Genomic DNA, 18,206 nt, shown 5'->3' with positions numbered 1-18,206 from the left:
GGGATAAAATACAGGAGCACAGATAAACTGGAATTTCAGATAAACCACGAAAAAATGTGAGTGTAAGTATGTCCCAAATAGTGCATGGGATATACTTATACTGAACAATCATTCGTTGTTTGCCTGAAATCCCAACTAACTGGACGCCCTGTACTTTTATTTGCGAAACCGAGCAATGTTTACAGAAAGGAAGGACCCCCTTCCCCTCTCCCACTCCCCGCCCCACTGCCTCCTGCCAGAACCCAGGAGCACCCTCTCTGCGCATGCACTCAGGCCTCTGTCTAGGCGCCTCCACTCGCCAGGCGCCCCAGTCGATCCCAGAGGGGCCGCTCACGCTTCCGCCCCACTCAGGCAGCACTAGCGGCGCCCCGAGCGGCAGAGCCCCGAGCGGCGGAGGCCCGCGCAACCGCCCTCCCGCCCCGCACTGGGCAAAGGGCGCCGCCCCCAGCGGGGCACCACGGGCCCGGTGGTTGGGCTGTGCCGCGCCGTGCCGCTGCCTCCCACCCTGGGTACTCAGGGGAAGCCGGAAACTCGCTCGCCATGTCGGCTGCGGAGGCGGGGGGTGTTTTCCGCAGAGCCCGGGGCAGGACCCTGGACGCGTTTCCCTCAGGTACTGCCGGCCTTTCGCCCGGGGAGGGGATGACTTCAAGGCTGCGGAACCTTGCGTCTGGGGAACCGTCGGTTTGGGCGCGCGCGCCTCCAGCCGGACCGCTTCGGGGGCTGCACCCGGAGGCTGGGGACCGCAGTAGCGGCCTCACTGCCCGCCCTCGGGGCTTCGAGGGGCGCTGTTGAGAGACGGGGTGTCCGGGCGCTGGGGCCTCCGCTGGCCTTGACCTGACTTCCCTGAGAGAGGAGATGGAGTAAAGCGGCAAAGCGTGCTTCACAGGAGCGGGGGGTTTCAGTCCTGCCTCGCCCACGTTACTCCGCAAGCCTTGGCCTCAGTTTCCCCACCTGCAAGCCGGGAATCGTAACCGTGATCTTACGTGTGGCGCTCATAGGCGCACGGTGCATGTCAGATGCGGTTATTTTCATTGTGGTGGTTCGCCACGGTGCATTTTATACTCCACAATCCCGGTTTCTTCCTGCAGTAGGCGTCATCCACCAGATTGTGTATAGCGCCCGCCCATCGCGAAGCGGGAGTGCAGACCGGCGACGTGTCAAATTAAGTGCTTGGAGTTTGGATTTAGATAATCACTCTCGTTGTAAAAATGGATTACGAAAAACAAACTTTATGGGGAAGCGTTAACAAGTTGAAAGTATTTTTATAACTCAGTGCCCGACACAGCCTAGGTGCTAAGTGAATGTGAGCCCTGGAGGCATAAGGCGAGAGGGAGGTTTGTTCCTGGTGTCTTGGTCCTCTCTGGCTTTTTGCGGCCCGCAGTCAAGAATCCTTCCCACAGCGCTCACCAGTTTTGTAACCCCGGGGACGTCACCCCAGATGCCCTGCATGATCTAGCCTGTGCTCCCCTTCCTTGATTCGTGCTTGTCGTGTGGCCTTTTGCCCGCTTCTCCTGCCTCACTCGTTTTCTTGAAGACCTTTCTGTCTTCCGCTCCCATAGCTGATGAATAGCCAGGCCGCTGGACCTGGTCTGTTCTCAGCCTTCAGACCCTGTTTTAAAATTCAGTCACTTCCTCTAGTCAGATTTTTTCCCCTGGCCACCCTACGTAAAGTAGGTTCCTGCTGAAGTTCTCTGCCCTAAGACCTTGTTCTTTTCTTTCTTCGCAGCTCTTGGTGGGGAGTGGCAAGGTTCTGGAAGGGTGTGTGGGGCCAGAGATAGAAGTTTGGTGGATTTGGGGAAAATACAATCTGCTATAGTGCCCATTCTCTAAATATTTTAATATACCTTTTTTCGCCCAGCTTGAGGGTTTTGAGATTTATCTGTTTTCATAGAAGTAGCTCCAGTTCACTCGTTTTCTTCCTGGGCAGTATTCCAATGGATATATTGCCTATTTTATCCATTCTGCTGCTGGGCATTTGTGGAGTGTCTTTCCTGAGGCAGGGGTGTGCTCTCTGCAGAAGGAGGAGTACGGACGGCAGGGCCACAAAGGGAGGAAAAGACCGCTGTGTATCACGGGTAGAACAAGTGTGAAAGTTTGTGGCTTGGCCCGGTGGGGAAAGGGAAGGATGGGGGTGGGGATGTGGTGGTCCGTGAGGCTGGAGGATGGGTGGTGAGTAATTGAGGAGTTTTGTCTTTAACAGCGCGTCAGCGAGGTTTCAGCTGCATGTGTGAGGAAACAAGGACACGTGATCAGATTTCCATTTTGGAAAGAAGGGTCTGAAAAGAATTTGTGTTTGTGAGGAACTTGGGGCGCAATCTGATTGCAAGCTGGAGCCCAAGAACTCGTCTCGCAGCAGCATTTCCGTAGCACCACGTTGTTCACTTTGGATTTATTGTGGTAGCTGGAGGTGCATGTGATGGGGGTGGATTTCTGACGGAGATTTTGGGGATACTCAGATGTCAAAGCTGACTGACCCACTGGTGTTGCCATAGGGGGTACGGAGAACAAGAGAGTCGTTGAGCTGGACAAGAATGGAGAGGTGGGGAGAGAAAGCCTTAGAAGAGAAAATGACGGGATACTTACCTTGCTGAGGTAGGAAGAAGGAGAATGACTGTGGGCTTCCCTTAGCACCAGTGGGCATGCTCAGTTTGGGCCATTTAGCGCAGGGCTTTCAGAGGCCTGGCCTTGGAGGGTTGGGCTTGGAACGCCCAGTCTTGTGGGTTCACTTCACTGGGTGCTGGACCCCTGGTCCACCCCCAAGGTGCCTCCATTGCTTTTACTGAGTTTTCCTCGAGTCCTCATTTCCTGCTAGCATTGCTAGCAACTTCGAGAGATGCTTTTCGTGGGTCCCGTGCCATTCCAGACTCTGTGGGAATATAGAGCCTCAAACTGGTAGGGTTGCTCCAGAGGCAGGCTGGGAGGAGAAAGGGAAGGAACTGGCTTTTCCCGGTCTCTTGCCAAAATATACCCTCCCTGTGAAAGAAGTTTGGTTAACTCGAGCCACGCTGCCTGAAATCGCAGCCCTGATCAGCCTCATACTCGCTCCTCGAAGTCCCCTCCAGCATTAGCTAAACAGTTTATTTCTCTAGTGGAACCTGGCAGGTAAGTGAAAGCGTGCCGGCTGAGTCCATTCAGGCTGTCATAACAAAGCCCGTAGACTAGGCGGCTGGTCAGCAACAGACACTTACTCCCCACGGTTCTGGAGGCTGGAAGTCCAGAGATCAGAATCCGAGTGTGGGGGCCAACCACCCAGTTCCTAGACCGTCTTCTTGTGCCCTCACATGGTGGAAGTGGGGAAGGAGCACTCCGGGGTCTCTTTCAGAAGGCATTCATCTCATCGCGGTGACCTCCTGGTCCCTAAGGTGACCTGTGGCTCCCCACCTCCGCGTATCGTCACATTGGGGTTTAGGATTCAAGATAAGAATCAGGGGGAACCACAGACGAACCACAGATGAACATGACGTCTGTGGTAAGCACCTTAAGACCATTTCCCCCCTGGTGGTTTCTGTGAGTGGCAGCATTCGTGTGCACTTCTTAAAATGTTGTCTGTGAAGCCTGGCTTCAGTCATCCAGTCCCTGTTAACGTGATCTGCTAGGCTCCGTCGACAGATGTTTGTAAAAAGTAAATTGTACATGTCTCGTTGCAGAAGGTTCACATTCCTCAGGCATGTTCACGTATTCATTTTAATTAGGCAAATTGATAATTATATTTCCTTGACACATCCTAATTAAGACTACTATCTCCTAGCAAATAATTGTTTTTCTGAGAAATTTACGACATCTGTGTTGAAAAAAATTCTAAAAGTGAGAACTGTCAAGATAAAATGGGTTTACAAATTACCTATATCTATTTGTTTTCAGGTCCTAAAGTGTTTTTTCTTTTTTTCCCCAGTTCATTTTACCACCACAATATGTTCCCTCTTAGAGAATAGGGCTGTTTGGTGGTTTTCTTAGAAAGATCATGTCCCTACATATTTTACACTTGTAGCTGTTTCAGAGGAGCCGACTGTATTCACTGATCCTGAATATTTCTTGGTCTCTTTCTCACGGGGCAGAAAATAAATGGAATCTCCCAAAAAATAATGTGCCCCATGCCTTGCAGATCTCACCTAAGAACTCCTCTCTGGACAACATGTTTATCCAGGTCTCAATGGGGCTGAAAATGTTGTGGTTTGAAAAATTCTAACATCAATGAAGAACCTGAAATAAATGCTTTTAACGATGCTGTACAGTTAGGCCAAACCAGTTATCTCTTATTTGAGAAGGACTCCTGTGAGTAAAAGAAGAATTTTGATTATCCCCTCCTCGATATTATCATCAGTGAAAATCAGTTTATAAAATGTTCACACCATAACACTTCCAAGAGATAAATGAACTTTTATTTTTGAGTGCCTTCCTATTTTTTGTAATAACTTTATTGAGGTACCATAACATTCACTCATTTAAGTTCACAGTTCAGCGGTTTCTAATAAATCTGTAGAGTGATATGGTGTCAGGAGTTTAGTATCTCCCCCCAAAAAACTTTTTGCCCGTTTGCAGTCTTTTCCTGTTTCCACTTGGTGCACTGGAAACTAATTTACCTCCATCGCTTTGCCTTTTCTGGACATTTCATATAAATGGCATCATAAAATCTGTGGTCTTTTCTGACTGGCATCTTTCCCTTAGCATAATTTTTTCAAGAGTATCAGTACTTTGTTCCTTTTTACTGAATGGTATTCCGTTGTATGGAGAAACCACATCATGTTTATCCATTCACCCATTGATGAGCATTTGGACACTGACTGACATTCCCCAGTTTGGCCGCTGGCTGTTATAAATACAGCTGATATGAACATCCACATACAAATCTTTGTATGGACATAGATTTCATTTCTCTTGGGTAGATACTGAAGATTGGAATTGCTGGGTCATATAAGTAACTACGTTTGACATTTTGAGGAACTTCCAAACTGTTTTACAAAGCACCTGCAGCATTTTGCATTGCCACTGCTAAGGTATATGGGTTCATATTCTCCATATCCTTGCCAACACTTGTCATCATCTGTGTTTTTGATTGTAACCAACCATATGGGTATGAATTGGTATTTCGTTGTGATGTTGGTTTGCCTTTTCCTAATGGCTAATGATGTTGAACATTTCACATGCTGACTGGCCACAGTCTTTCTTTGAAGAAATATCTTTTCAGATCCTTTGCCCTATTTCCCACGCCCCCCATCCCGCCCTTTGGCCCAGTTTTAATTGGGTTGTGTTTTTATTGAGTTGTAAGTGTTCTTTATATATACTGAATACAGATCCCTTACCCAGTCCATGATTTGCAAATATTTTCTCCCATTCTGTGGATTCTCCTTTCACTTGCTTTATGATATCCTGTGCAGCACCAGAATTTTTAATTTTGACGAAGTCCAAATTATCAACTCTTTTGTTATCACTTGTGTTTTTGATGTCCTAAGAAACCTTTGCCTAACCCCAAATCATGAAGATTTACTTCTGTGTTTTCTCTAAGAGTATTCTAGTTAAAGCTTGTACATTGATGTCTGGGTTCATACTGAGTTAATTTTTATGTATGGTGTGGGGAAGTGTCTAATTATTAGACAATTTCCTTTTATTTTTTTCTTACTACAGTAGAAACCTCATAATTGGTCAATCAATAGAAAAAAATAGCTAAACAGGGGAATTAAAAAATTATACATTCTTTTAACGTTTCCTTTTAATGTAAACTATAAATGTACATCCATTTACCATTCTTTTGAGGTCGGGCCAAGGACTTGTCTTGGAGTATGGGTTTACAGATGGGCCTGCCATGGAGCCTTTCTTGCATAAACAACACCCATAATGAATCTTTTCCAGTTTGGGTTTTTTCCAGTGGAGTAGTCAGTTAAAAATCACTTGGAAAGAAAGCACTCTGAGTGAAGAATTCTTCTAGGTTTGTACTTTCTTTTCCCTCTAATCTTTTAGACTTCTCTGCACAACACCTAATTGAATAGTGCTTTATTTTCACCAGCTTGCCTTTTACTGAGTCTTCTCAAAGCATCTGTCTTAGCTTTATTAGAAACAACCCTTTTTATGATTCATACTTGTCTGGTTTACATGTTTAATTGAATGACTTAAAAATAAGCATTAGCATGAACGGGTTTGGGGACAAGCGCCTGATGGACACATGGAGCCGGCTTCTTCAGGGACATTGGTTGACAGTCCACGCCTTTGCAGAGGGCATGCAGAGTGTTGGTAAATCTGGAGGTTTGTTAAGAGAGCGTCTGTTTCCCAGAGAGGACTAACTGGCAGCTTTTTATATTTGTGAAGCATATGATTTTTAACTTTGCCAAACCCTGCAATTAGTTACAGGCAATAGCATGGGGTCCTGGTATCTGGAGGCTCCAGAACTGCTATTAGCTGCTCTTAGAACCCAGTGGGATATGCAGCCAGCCAATCAGGAAATACTGGTTGAGTGAAAGAATGCCCAAAGCCTCTGAGTACTCTTGTTTAAAAGAACAAGAACAACAACAACAAAAACCTAGTCACACTAATGTTGTAGGTTCTCGTTTGTAAAACGAAGGCAGAGTGTTGGCCAGAACTGTCTAAGATGCAGCTGTGATGATACGTGCATTGGCTTCATTTGCATGAGGGCGGGCGCTGAGACACTTTGGTGATTTCAGGTCCTAAACTAGGAGTCGGGAGGTCCGAGAAGGGAACACAGCCCTTCTGGCTGCTGGCCCTTTGGCTTCGCCCCCAGAACATACTAGAATAGGCCACAACTTTCCATCTCCTGCCCAGTCTGCTCCTTCTCCAGTCTTCCCCCAAGTCCTGTGCGGTCAGAAGCCTAGGCATCATTGCTGACCTCTCCTTCTCCCCTTCTCTTCACAGCCCTGCCCCTGCAACCTGCAGAGCTCACCTTGGTTTTGTTCATCCGTTCCCTTCCCAGCTCCGTGACCCCCAGCCACCCACATCTCTCCCTGGACGCCTCCAGCAGCCTTCTGCCTTCCCTCGTGCCCCAACAGTCCATTCCCCGTAAAGCATTCAGAGCCATCTCTTTGAAAAGAAAATTGGGCCCGTCATCCCTTGACATGACTTTTCCCTGTCCCTCTCGTCCTCTCTCTCCGGCCTCTTGTTCGTCATGTACCATTTTTTGTTTTTTTAATGTTTATTTTTGAGAGAGAGAAAGAGAGGCAGAGCATGAGTCGGTGAGGGGCAGGGAGAGAGGGAGACACAGAATTGGAAGCAGGCTCCAGGCTCCGAGCTGCCAGCCCAGGACCCAACGTGGGGCTCGAACTCATGAACTGTGAGACCATGACCTGAGCCAAAGTCAGACGCTCAACTGACTGAGCCACCCAGGTGCCCCTCTTCAGGTACCATTTTAAAAGAAACCCGTGCTGATCCTCCCGTTTTCAGTTAGGGCCCTGTTCCTCCCCTTCCCTCATTCTTTTCCTTTACCACACTTATTACAACTTAACAGTTGTGTATTTATTCCTGTGACTTTCATGTCTTTTCATGCCTCTAGACGATAAATTCCTGGAGGGCAGGAGGCCCAGACCTAGGATAGTGTTAGGAGTGGTGGCCACTCATTGACCATTCGTTATATAAATAAATGAGTAAATATGAACGAATACACTATCCCTTTGATCACGTTCCTGCGTCTGCCTAACCCATTGCTTCCAGCATGTATCCTGGAGGATACATGGTTCTTTTACCAAAGAACCAAATCAAGAGGATCCCTTGCAAACCACCCTACGTGGCCCTGAGGTTTGTGCACTGCTCACAAGCGTCTGTTAAAGGAGGTTCTTGTTCGCGGGTGGGCGCCCTCTCGGGGCTGCGTCTGCCCTGAGGAAGGCTCGCCTTCTGCACCCAGAGCCTCTGTTTGCCCAGCCTTGTGCCTGCAGGGCGCTTCGGCCCAGAGACAGCGCCTTCTGCCACTTCTCCCCGAAGCACCACCCGGGCCAGCGGCCACCTGCCTGCTTGGCAGGGGAACATGGGTGATGGTAGGAAGCAAGTCCTAGCAAACACCCACCCCCAAAAGGCAAACCCCAAATGGGGTTCTGCTTTGGAAAAGGGGGGAGGTTCGGGAAATGCCTTTCCCCCCTTTAGCCGTTGGCCGGAACAGCATCGGCCAAAGCCAGTGGTGCCGAAAGCCACCTGGCCAAGGAGTCCTGGCCTGTCTGCCTTTTTACTTCTCTGAAGGGTTGCAGATAAAGATTTTGCCAGGTCCTTTATCCCCAAGTGGCAAATGTGGCAGCCAAGCTATGACTCAGAAGCTTTTGTGTGTCTCACAAAGTACCTTTGAATGCATTTAGGCAAAGAAAAGAGAGGTTGGATAAATTCACCTTGCTGCTTAGGAAAAGTCATATGGAGACTCTGAGGATGTGGCTGTCACAGTTAATTATTTGGGGGAAGAGGGAGCCCCGAAGGGCACCATTATTTTTAATAGCTTCGCATACCACACGGTTCACCCTTCTACAGTGTACAACCCAATGGCTCTTAGTCTGTTCAAAAGAGTTGTGTAACCATCGCCACAGTCGATTTTGGAACATTTTTATCACCCCAGAAAGAAACCCCACACCCCTTAGCTCTCACCCTACCCCCTACTCCAGCCCTGGACAACCACTGATGGATGACGCTATTAAATGGGGTGTAAGTCCTGGCAGGCTTCCAGTTGGGACATTTGGGTTGTTAAGCCAGAAAGAGTCCCGAGGTGGTAAAGATTGCTTTTCTCCTATTGTGTTGTTGTTGTTGTTGTTGTTGTTGTTGTTTGTAACCGCTGAAATAAGATTAATCCTCAGAGAAGATGAGGGGTGTTGCTGAAGACATTTAGGTTGTGATTCACTGTGCAGATGGCTACCATGAGAAACTGTAAAAATTGCATTTCGTTGGCATTTGCTCTTTAGCCAGAAAGCCTCCAGACAGCTGTAAAGCTGCCCATCTTTGCTGTTTTATAACCAAAGCAGTATCTCCAGTATGTGGAGGACAGGATGTTAAGACCAAAGCATGTAATTGTGTGTGTGTGTGTGTTTGTGTATCTGTATCATCAGATATTTTCTGTGCCCCACTATGTGCTGTGGGGGATAAAGGGATGGGTAGGATTTTGTTGGTTTTGTCTCCACTAAGACAAGGGTAGGAGTTACCAAGAATAACAGTCGTGATAACACAAGCTCACCGCTGACTGCTTACTGTGTGCCTAGCGCAAATGCTTTACATGTATTAACTCCCTAATTCTTCACAACAGCCCTTTTGAGGTAGGAGTGGTATTCTTACTTTACGGGTGAGGAAACCAAGGCCCCGAGAGGTTAAGAACTTGCATCGTGCAACATGGGTGGCAGAGGGTGGAAAAGAGGTTTGAGCCTGGCACACAGCCTCCGAATCTAGGCTATGCTGGCACCAGGTGAGGGCTTTGGGAGGTGGAGGCCCGGGTGGCACCTAGGCTTTACGCCCTTGCCCATGCCCACATGTCTTGGTGTGATCGGTCCCCTGCCCTCCGTTCACATCTGCCCCTGGTGTCAGGGCCTGTCCTTGCCTGGGGTGTGTGCCTACAGCTACCCTGCATCTGGCTCTGGTCATCATTCACACCTCAGCTGTCATGTGGCCTCACTGCTTCATCCAGCCACAGCCCTCCCACCCAGCAGTCACTCTTCTCCGTGACCACGCACCTCCCCGCTACTGTGTAAGTTAGTCTTAAGGAATGGGACCTGCGGCTTTGCTCACAGCTGAGTGTCCAGCGACCCGTGTGGCCCCTGTCACGTAGCGGGCGCTAGGACAACCTGCTGAAGGCAGGGGGGGACGGAAGAGCTGTGCCTGCTTTTGCAGCGGAGGGAGGTAGGCTTTGGTCTGGGCCAGGAGGGGAGGTGGAGTCTTAGCCGGAAAGGTTAGTAGAAGGAGAGCATCGCCCCAGGAGGGAGGGGCAGCGTGGCGTGTGTTTGAGGAGCAGATGAGGGTCTGTCGGGGGCGGAGCTGGGGGTGGGGGGAGAGAGACCCTGTGGCATGTTTGGTGTTGGGTTTCTGGATGTCCGCGTGTTGGCCTTAAGGCTGGACTACTGATGTAATGTGGGATGTCAAGCAGCGTCCCTGGCCTCCCTCCACCGAATGCCAGATGCCCCCAGGGGATCAAAATCATCCCTGGGTGAGAGCCACCGTGTAGTGGGAGCAGTGGGCAGTTTAGCTGGTAGACTCTCACACTGTGACCCAAAGTGCCTAAGTGTCTGAGCCAGAATGCACGAGGATCCATCGACCTCTTCATTTATCCCTTCACTGAATGTTTGTTTACTGAGTGCCCCTCACATGCCAGCGACCCAGTGATACATGCTGACAGTATGCTGGGAAGGGAACACGAATGTGGGCCTTTCCTCGTGGGGGTTGGAGCATAGTGACCCTTCAGCAAGGGAGCTTGGTGATCAGTGTTAGTGTTTTAGGAAGAGTCACAGTGGCAGTCAGCGCGGGAAGCACTGCGTAGAGCTGTCCTGGCGGCCCCGGGGGGAGTAGTGGACCCTGACCCAAGGTGCTAGGGCTGCGGAGGTCAGGGACGTGCTGCGGAGCGCTGCAGATGTGGGTGCATCCACCCGGCAGCTGAAAGGGCCCAGTAACACCCGACCGTCTCATCTTTAGATAGGTGGACTGGGGACCATGGTGGCAAGCTCAGGGCCATGAGGGTAAGAGGCCAGTCTTGAAGGGAAGGTGATGAATTTGCTTGTGGGAGTGTTGTAAGGTGCTGATGGCATGAGCCGGAAGCTTGGACGTATCTAGGAAAGCAGACATACTACTTTCTACTCACTCTTTTAGCGAGTTCTGTGGCTTTCTCGTCAAATGGAGAAATGTGGCCCCTCTGGGCCCAGTTCGTGTATGATACCGAGTCCGAGAAGTTAACAGGAGCCCAGACATCAGACTTTTAAATAGTCTTAGAGTGTAGTGATGTGGTGTCATAATCATCAGACTTCTTAACCAGGATCTCCCAAAAAGCAAACGAGATTTAGAAAATGAGACTTCACTTGATGAAAATTAAGTTGCCTGTGAAGTAACAGGTGTAGCACCTCAGGAGAGCACAGATTGTTACAGTGTTGGGTTATTAATTAATGGCATGACCACCTCGTGTAGGCCTTTTCCTGGTAGGGTGATGAAAATAGTGATTCATTTGCTTTTGGGATGCATTTATTACAGTTAGTCATTGATTAACTGGCAATGGTGAACGGATCAATGCAGTTTCTAATTCTTGATGTATGCTAAAAAGTCAGCTTTCATTAACAGCTGACAAATATGCCTAAAAGGTATAGTAAAAATGAGGGACAGGGAAACGTATTGGCAGAGACAAAGCCAAGACGACATTTAGTTCCCGATGTTAAAAGTGCCAACTGCAAAGAGCATTTGCAGACTGAGTGCCTTTCTGGTGGGACACTGGCATGTAAACAGTCTCAGAGGAAGGATTAGTGCTAAGGCATTGTGTGGGTTTTTAAAGGTCTTTAAGATTCTACGATGTGTGCAGTTGCTTTGCACCCAGTAATGCTTAGAGAAGAGTCCCTGGCTTCTACTGTCTATAGTTTAATACCACCCAAATCCACTGTCTTTTTATTCCTCAGTGTTGAAAGGCGGTTTTCTGTGACAGTCTCTATCAATTAGCAGAAATCAGGAAGTGGTCAAATCTTTTTTTTTTTTAATTTTTGTTAATGTTTTTATTTATTTTTGAGACAAAGAGAGACAGAGCGTGAGCAGGGGAGGGGCAGAGAGAGAGGGAGACACAGAATCTGAGGCAGGCTCCAGGGTCTGAGCTGTCAGCACAGAGACGGATGTGGGGCTCGAACTCACAGACTGTGAGATCATGAACTGAGCTGAAGTCGGGCGCTTAACCCACTGAGCCACCCAGGCACCCCCATGGAAGTGGTCAAATCTTGATACTCTGTATACAACGGCTGAAGCACATTTATCCCTGAGGCCAATTTTTCCTTTACGAAGGTGTTTTTAAATTAGTTTATGTTTTTGGGGCGCCTGGGCGGCTTAGTCGGTTAAGTGTCCGACTTCAGCTCAGGTCATGATCTCGCAGTTTGTGCGTTCAAATCCCACGTTGAGCTCTGTGCTGACAGCTCAGAGCCTGGAGCCTGCTTCAGATTCTCTCTCTCCCTCTCTCTCTGCCCCTCCCTGCTTGTGCGCTCTTTCTCTGTCTCTCAAAAATAAGTAAACATTAAAAATATATGTATATATAAAATAAAAATTAATTTAGATTTTTAAAAACTAAATTTTAAAATTAATTTGGTTTAGGCTCTGGTCCTATTTATTATGGTAACTCAGAGCTTGTTTTTTTCTGGCATATCGTTTGGACAGATCTTGGCACTTCTGGCTACATAGGTCTTCTCTATAATCTCACCTGTGTGACCACCTGCCCCGAGGTCAGGGTTCTGTGGCACGATAGGCCCGGTTCTGCCTCTCAGCCCTCGTTAGAGCTTGATTAAGTTACCTAACCTTGACCTTGTCTGAGTCTCCTCATCCGTACCTCTAAGCAAAATGGAAGAGTTACCCTAGATACAGGCCAAGTGTGGGCTGAGTGTGGCCCATGGTGAATTCCAGAGCACACACCCCCTTTGATGGGCAACTGCTGCTCCGCCCAGCCAGTCAGCATACTCCACTTGGGCCTGCTTTGGCCACATTTCCCAAGAGAATCCAGAAAAACAGGTATCTATAGGAAACTCATGAATTTAAAATGTTGGCGACACATTCAAAATTTTATAACTACTACGTGGGCCAAACAAAACACATGTGCTAGCCAGACCGCATCCAGAGAGACCCGGGGTTTGTCATCTCTGGAGAAAATCACCAATTAGCATCCCATAGAAGATGGCTGTTCCGGGCTCGAGCCTGTACCCTGAATCAGCCCTGTGCTACTGGCAGGAACTGTGAGCCTCACGGCCTTCTGGGGAAAAGCCTGCCAGCATCATCTCTGTGTACGGTTTTCTTATTTACCAAGATGTTCCATTCAAAGGAAACTTTTTGGAGATAAAAATGTCTTTATGGAGGTGGACAGCTTGCAGCAGCCCAGGACACATTCCATCTCCTTGTTGGCTCTGTCCTCTCCAAGCCAGTCCCACAGCACTGAGATCCTGGATGATAGAAGCTGCTGCTCATTAAGCGTGTGGTCTTGAACTTGAACCATGACTGAGACTCCTAGCCAGGCCCCAATATCCCCTGTTGGTTAAATGAGGGGGTTGGTAATTCTGCAAGTCCTTCCCACACTGAAAATTTCCAGTACTTTAGTGGGCAAAGGATGGCTTCTATAAGGTAAGCCTTCAGCCTCCCGGGGATGGACTCCAGTAAATGGGCTCACACAGCTCAGTGCAGGAGGGGCAGATGTAAACGTGTGGTCATGTGAGGCTAGGCCTTGTTCAGTATCACCCTCCGTGGCAGACAGACTCTCAGATGGTCCCAATGATCCCCACCTGCTAGTATTCGTGGCCTCTGTGATCCTCTGTCCTTGAGTGTGGGCTGGCCTAGCAACTTGATTATAATGAATAGAACACAGCAGAGTGATGGAATATCACTTCCATCACCAGGTTACATAACTTCCTTTGCTGGCAGACCCTCTCCCTTGCTGGCTTTATGAAACAAGTTTCCATGTTACCAGCTGCCAGCTTGGAGAGGCCCACCTGGCAGGGAACCGAGGGTAGCTTCTGGTCCACAGCCAGCAAGGAATCTAGTCGACAGCCCCATAAGTGCGCTTGGAAGCAGATCCTGCCCCGTGTGAGTCTCGCTATGAGACCTCCCTGCTGGCTGACACTATAATTGCAGCTTGTGAGAGACCCTGAGCAGAGGACCCAGCTAAGCCCCGCCTTAGAACCCCAACCCACAGAAACTGAGATAATGAATGTGTAGTTTCAGACTACTACATCTGTGCTCATTTGTTACAATAGCATCAGCTTCTACACCAGCTTTTCGAATTTGTTACACAAATTAACATTGAAAAAATTCAGTTCCCCGTGGGCATTCTTATTTATATTCAGGTGTTTTAGTTAAATACATACATGTTTTATGATGTATTAACAGTAAGTACCCTGTAGACATTACTAGAAGGTTGTGTCAGATGTTTCTGAAGATTATAGTCTTGTTTGGTACCACCTAGGTCAAGTATGAGGTCTTAGTTTAATCAAGTCGCTTTATTCTTTAATGCATTCATTCTACAAATACTCAAAATTTGACCTTGGCCTTATCATACTCACCAATTAGGGTCCCTGACTGCATTCTTTTTATCGATTTTGGAAATTACCTGAGCTGGACACAGACAGGGACCTAAAAATGAATTGCAAAATATGCAAAAACAATAATAATTCCCCCAAGCCATTATTTCAGTAGAGGGAAACAAAAATCACTTTGCACCTGTTTCTGATCACACACATTTAGGCAGTTCAACCTATTAGTTACAGGTCAGTGCTTCTCAAACTTGGACTTGCATACAGATCACATGGAGATTTGTTAAAATGCAGACTCTGCCTCAGTAGGCAGTAGGCCTGGGATGGGCTTGAGAGGCTGTCTTTCCAGCAGGCTCACAGGTGCTGATGCTGAGGTGTAGGCCCAGCCCTGCCTTTCACGCCCAGTGTGGCATGCTTCATGGAGCTCTCCTGTCATATGCACCTTCTCTCTCTCCCTCAGCCTCCACTTCCGGCACTTGTGCTCCTCTCGGGGCGTGGGGGGCTATCAGGCATTTCAGTACATCTGACCTTCTGTGGCTCGAACTGCCAGAACAGTGTTTTCGGGGAGTCTAAAGAGAGAAGCTGGACTGTGCCAAGTCCAGACCTCTGCCCCGCAGGGGATGGTGCGGCAAGCTCTCCCTGGCTCTTGTAGATGTCACCTGATACCTGTGCCCGCCCCTGGGTGTGACTGTAGACTTCGGCCACATCGTTTAAGGCAAGTGTTGTTAAGCATTCAGATTCGTAATAAAAATCTGTCCCTGGTGAGGGATGGGGGAGTTATAAATTTATACATTGTTACATAGTGAGCTGTCATCATTTCAGGTCAGATCTATTTATTTTGTACCTTGTCCTCATAAAGTTGAGAGTCTAAGATTTTACTAAGTAAACAAATAATAATGGAAGATTTGTTCTAATATCTCCAAGGACCTTCGAGATGATGACTGTTTTGTTGTAGGAAACTATATTTGTTAAGACGTTTGCTGTAGAAAACTGTGTATAAATTCTGTTGGTTACAGAATATTGGTTTATGCACCAGCCTTGGGGTGATGATCCCCTCCCTGATCTGGTTCTGATTCATCTGTCCAGTTTAAACAACTCTGCAGTCTGCCTCAGAAACAGGAATGTAGCTAAAAGCATTCAGTGTGAAAAGGTTATTATTCAAGGAAAATAAATGATTGATGCTAACAATTAACTTTAAAACACAAATGGGAATCTCATTTTTTTTTTCATGACCCCAGCCTTCACCTCTTGAAGAGAAGTCTTGCTGACTCTGTGTCTTTAATGCCTGATCCCTCAGGATCTATTACTACTTTGTAGCAGATGTCCCTGAAACTTGGCAGCTTGAAACCACAAATTTTCATTGTCCTCTCACAGTTTCCATGTGGAATCGGGGCACTGCCCGGCCGAATGGATCCTTCTGCAGCAGGGTCTCCCCCAGCATTCACGCATGGTGTCAGCTGGGGCTGTGGTCTCGTCTGACGGCCCGACTAAGGGAGAATCCCTTTTTCCCAGTTCACTCACGTGCTTATTCATAGGATTCCAGTCCTTTGGGTTGTTGCATGGAGGACCTCTGTTCTCCATGGGCTGTTGCCTCAGTTCCTTACTATGTTGGCTTCTCCATAGGGCGAGTCACTGTGTGACAGCCTTTTTCATGCAGGGCGAGGGCTCTGAGAGAGAGCGAGAGAGAATGAGCAAGATGGAAGTCATGGTCTTTTTCTAGCCTACTCTCTCCCTCCCTCTCTCTCCCCTTCTCTCTCTGCCTCCCTCCCTCTGTCTCTCCCTCCCTCTCTCTGTCCCTCCCTCCCTCACTCTCTCCCTCTCCCTCTCTCTCTCTCTTTTTAGCCATTTTTATTGAGGCATGGTTGACCTGTAAAAAGCTGTATATGTTTAATGTGTACAACAGTCCCCAAGAGTTTGGGGATAAGTACACATCTGTGGAACCATCACTACCATCAGGGTCATAAACATACTCATCTCCTCCCAAAACCTGTATAATCTTTATTATTATTATTATTATTATTATTATCATCATTACCTTTATTATTATTACCTTTATTACCTTTAACCACTTTATTACCTTTATTATTATTGTTATTATTACTTGTGTGTATGCTAAGAGTACTTCACATAGATTCTACCTTTGTAGCAAATTTTAAGTATATAGTATAGTATTATTAGCTGAGGGCATGATGCTGTGCACTAAGTCTACAAGACTTCTTTATCTTGTCGAACTAGAACTTTGTACCCTTTGGCCATCACCTCCCCCATTTCCCCTAACCCTCAGCCCCTGGCGTCCACCATTCTACTCTCTGCTTCTATGAGTTTGTATTAGAAGCCACATATCAGTGAGATCAGACCGTATTTGTCTTTCTTTGGCTGACTTCTATCAGGTAGCATAATGCCCTCTAGGTCCATCCATATTATTTCAAGTGGCAGGATTTCCTTCTTTTTTCAGACTGAACAATAGCACATCGTACATATATACCACATTTTATTTATCCGTCCGTCCATTGAGGTACATTTAGATTGTTTCCCTATCTTGGTGTCACCTAATCCCTGAAGGGACATCCCATCGCTGTGTTCTGCTTATTAGAACAAAGTCACAGTTGAGGGGATTGCACAGGGACGTGACTGTCACAACGCAGGGATCTTTGGGACCTTCTTGGAGTCTTTCTGCCGCACGTAGTAAGGGCTCAATAAATACAAGTTCCCATCAGCTGTAGTGCCAGATAGCCGTCCTTAGCAATGAGATGCATGCCCCAGGGCTTCATGCAGCCCTTGTTCAGATGGAGTTCAAGTTGGTTGTGACTTGCTCGAGCAGTTAACCACCCGAGCTGTAGGTCCGGAACTCGTGGGGTGACTTTGCACACACAGTTTGTTCTATAAGTAAGTGCGGGCAGTTCGCACGCTGCGTCTTTAAGTTCTGGTAAAGAAATTGAGGAGGAAGGGTGGCCTAATGCCGGGGGTCTACTGTAGGATGACAGCAGGCCAGTGTGGTGGGCTGGAGGGTGGCTGCGGAATTCGGAAAGGTTAGACTGGCGCTTTGCCACTGAGCTCTCAGCCTGGATGTGGCACGTTAGAGAGAGGCCTTCCCTGTGTGCCCAGTTGGAATTAGCCATTGCTTCTCACGCCACCTTCCTAGTCCTGGCATTCTGGCTCCCTTCCCTGCTCACTTCTTTGTCTGTCGTCTTTGTCCCCCGTGCGGACTGAGCCCCGGGAGAGCAGGGGGCTCGGCTATCTGGGTCCAGACGTGTATTGTCGCCACCATGTGTGGGGCCTGGCAAACAGTTGATTCTCGGTGAACACTTACCGAATAAATGAATGTGCCGAACCCACAGATGTGAACTGACTCTAAGGAATTTTTTGGAAGTTGTAATATCTTCATGACCTCCACAGGAAATGCCACTTACTCAGTTCACATGCAAGATACACTAATTTGTTAAAAAGAAGAAAACAGTCTGAAGGTGGTGGGGTCGTTTTGTCCCTGCCACGGATCGCTGGTGGCCGTTAGGCAAGCTGTGGCACGTCTCTGGGCCACAGCCTCCTCAGAGGATAAAAACAGGGGCTGCAGATTGGGGCTCTTCACGCTGCTCTGCGCTCGGACCCAGCTCAGGCTCAGGAGCTCTGGTTTTCAACACTGGTTTACCGTGTAAGGTTTGGTTCGAAGAAAGGGTGGAAAGGGTGCTGTCACCAGGAAAAAGAAAAGCTGGACACCCACAGGGATTCCATGCCCACTAATGGCCCTTCCTGCTCCGCAAAACCAGGTGCCCAGTGCAGTTCTTTGGTCTGATAAGGGTGGGCACCTGTGGCCCATGAAGCTTGGGAGCAGCAGAACCAGCAGGAAGGGCAAGCCTAATCCTTTTGGTGCAGGTGACGTAGCACCCTTTCCAAGAACATGAAGAATCCCCTCTTCCTTCCTTTCTCCCTGCTTCCCCCCCACCCCCCAGCCTCACACCTCGTTTAAGCCCGCATCGTGCTGCCTTTGAAATGTTAGCATCGATTTTTTTTTTCTTTTTTTCTCGTTGACTAACTCATTTCGAGATTTCATTTCTGGCACTG

The 18,206-nt window shown here is 48.0% G+C and overlaps 1 protein-coding gene across 1 annotated transcript in view; it reads left to right on the top strand.

The window, feature by feature from the left end:
• Window positions 1-403: 403 nt before the first annotated feature.
• CPPED1 (calcineurin like phosphoesterase domain containing 1) overlaps window positions 404-18,206 on the top strand; it is a 108,005-nt gene continuing 90,202 nt past the window's right edge. Inside the window, exon 1 of the mRNA XM_015067249.3 lies at window positions 404-610. Coding sequence (XP_014922735.2) covers window positions 541-610 — 70 coding nt within the window. The 5' untranslated portion in view covers window positions 404-540. The remainder of the gene's footprint in view (window positions 611-18,206) is intronic.

This window comes from Acinonyx jubatus, chromosome E3 (genome assembly GCF_027475565.1).
Source record: "Acinonyx jubatus isolate Ajub_Pintada_27869175 chromosome E3, VMU_Ajub_asm_v1.0, whole genome shotgun sequence".
NCBI lineage: Eukaryota > Metazoa > Chordata > Mammalia > Carnivora > Felidae > Acinonyx > Acinonyx jubatus.
Note: the sequence above shows the minus strand (reverse complement) of the source record. Positions and strands in the feature narration are given on the sequence as shown.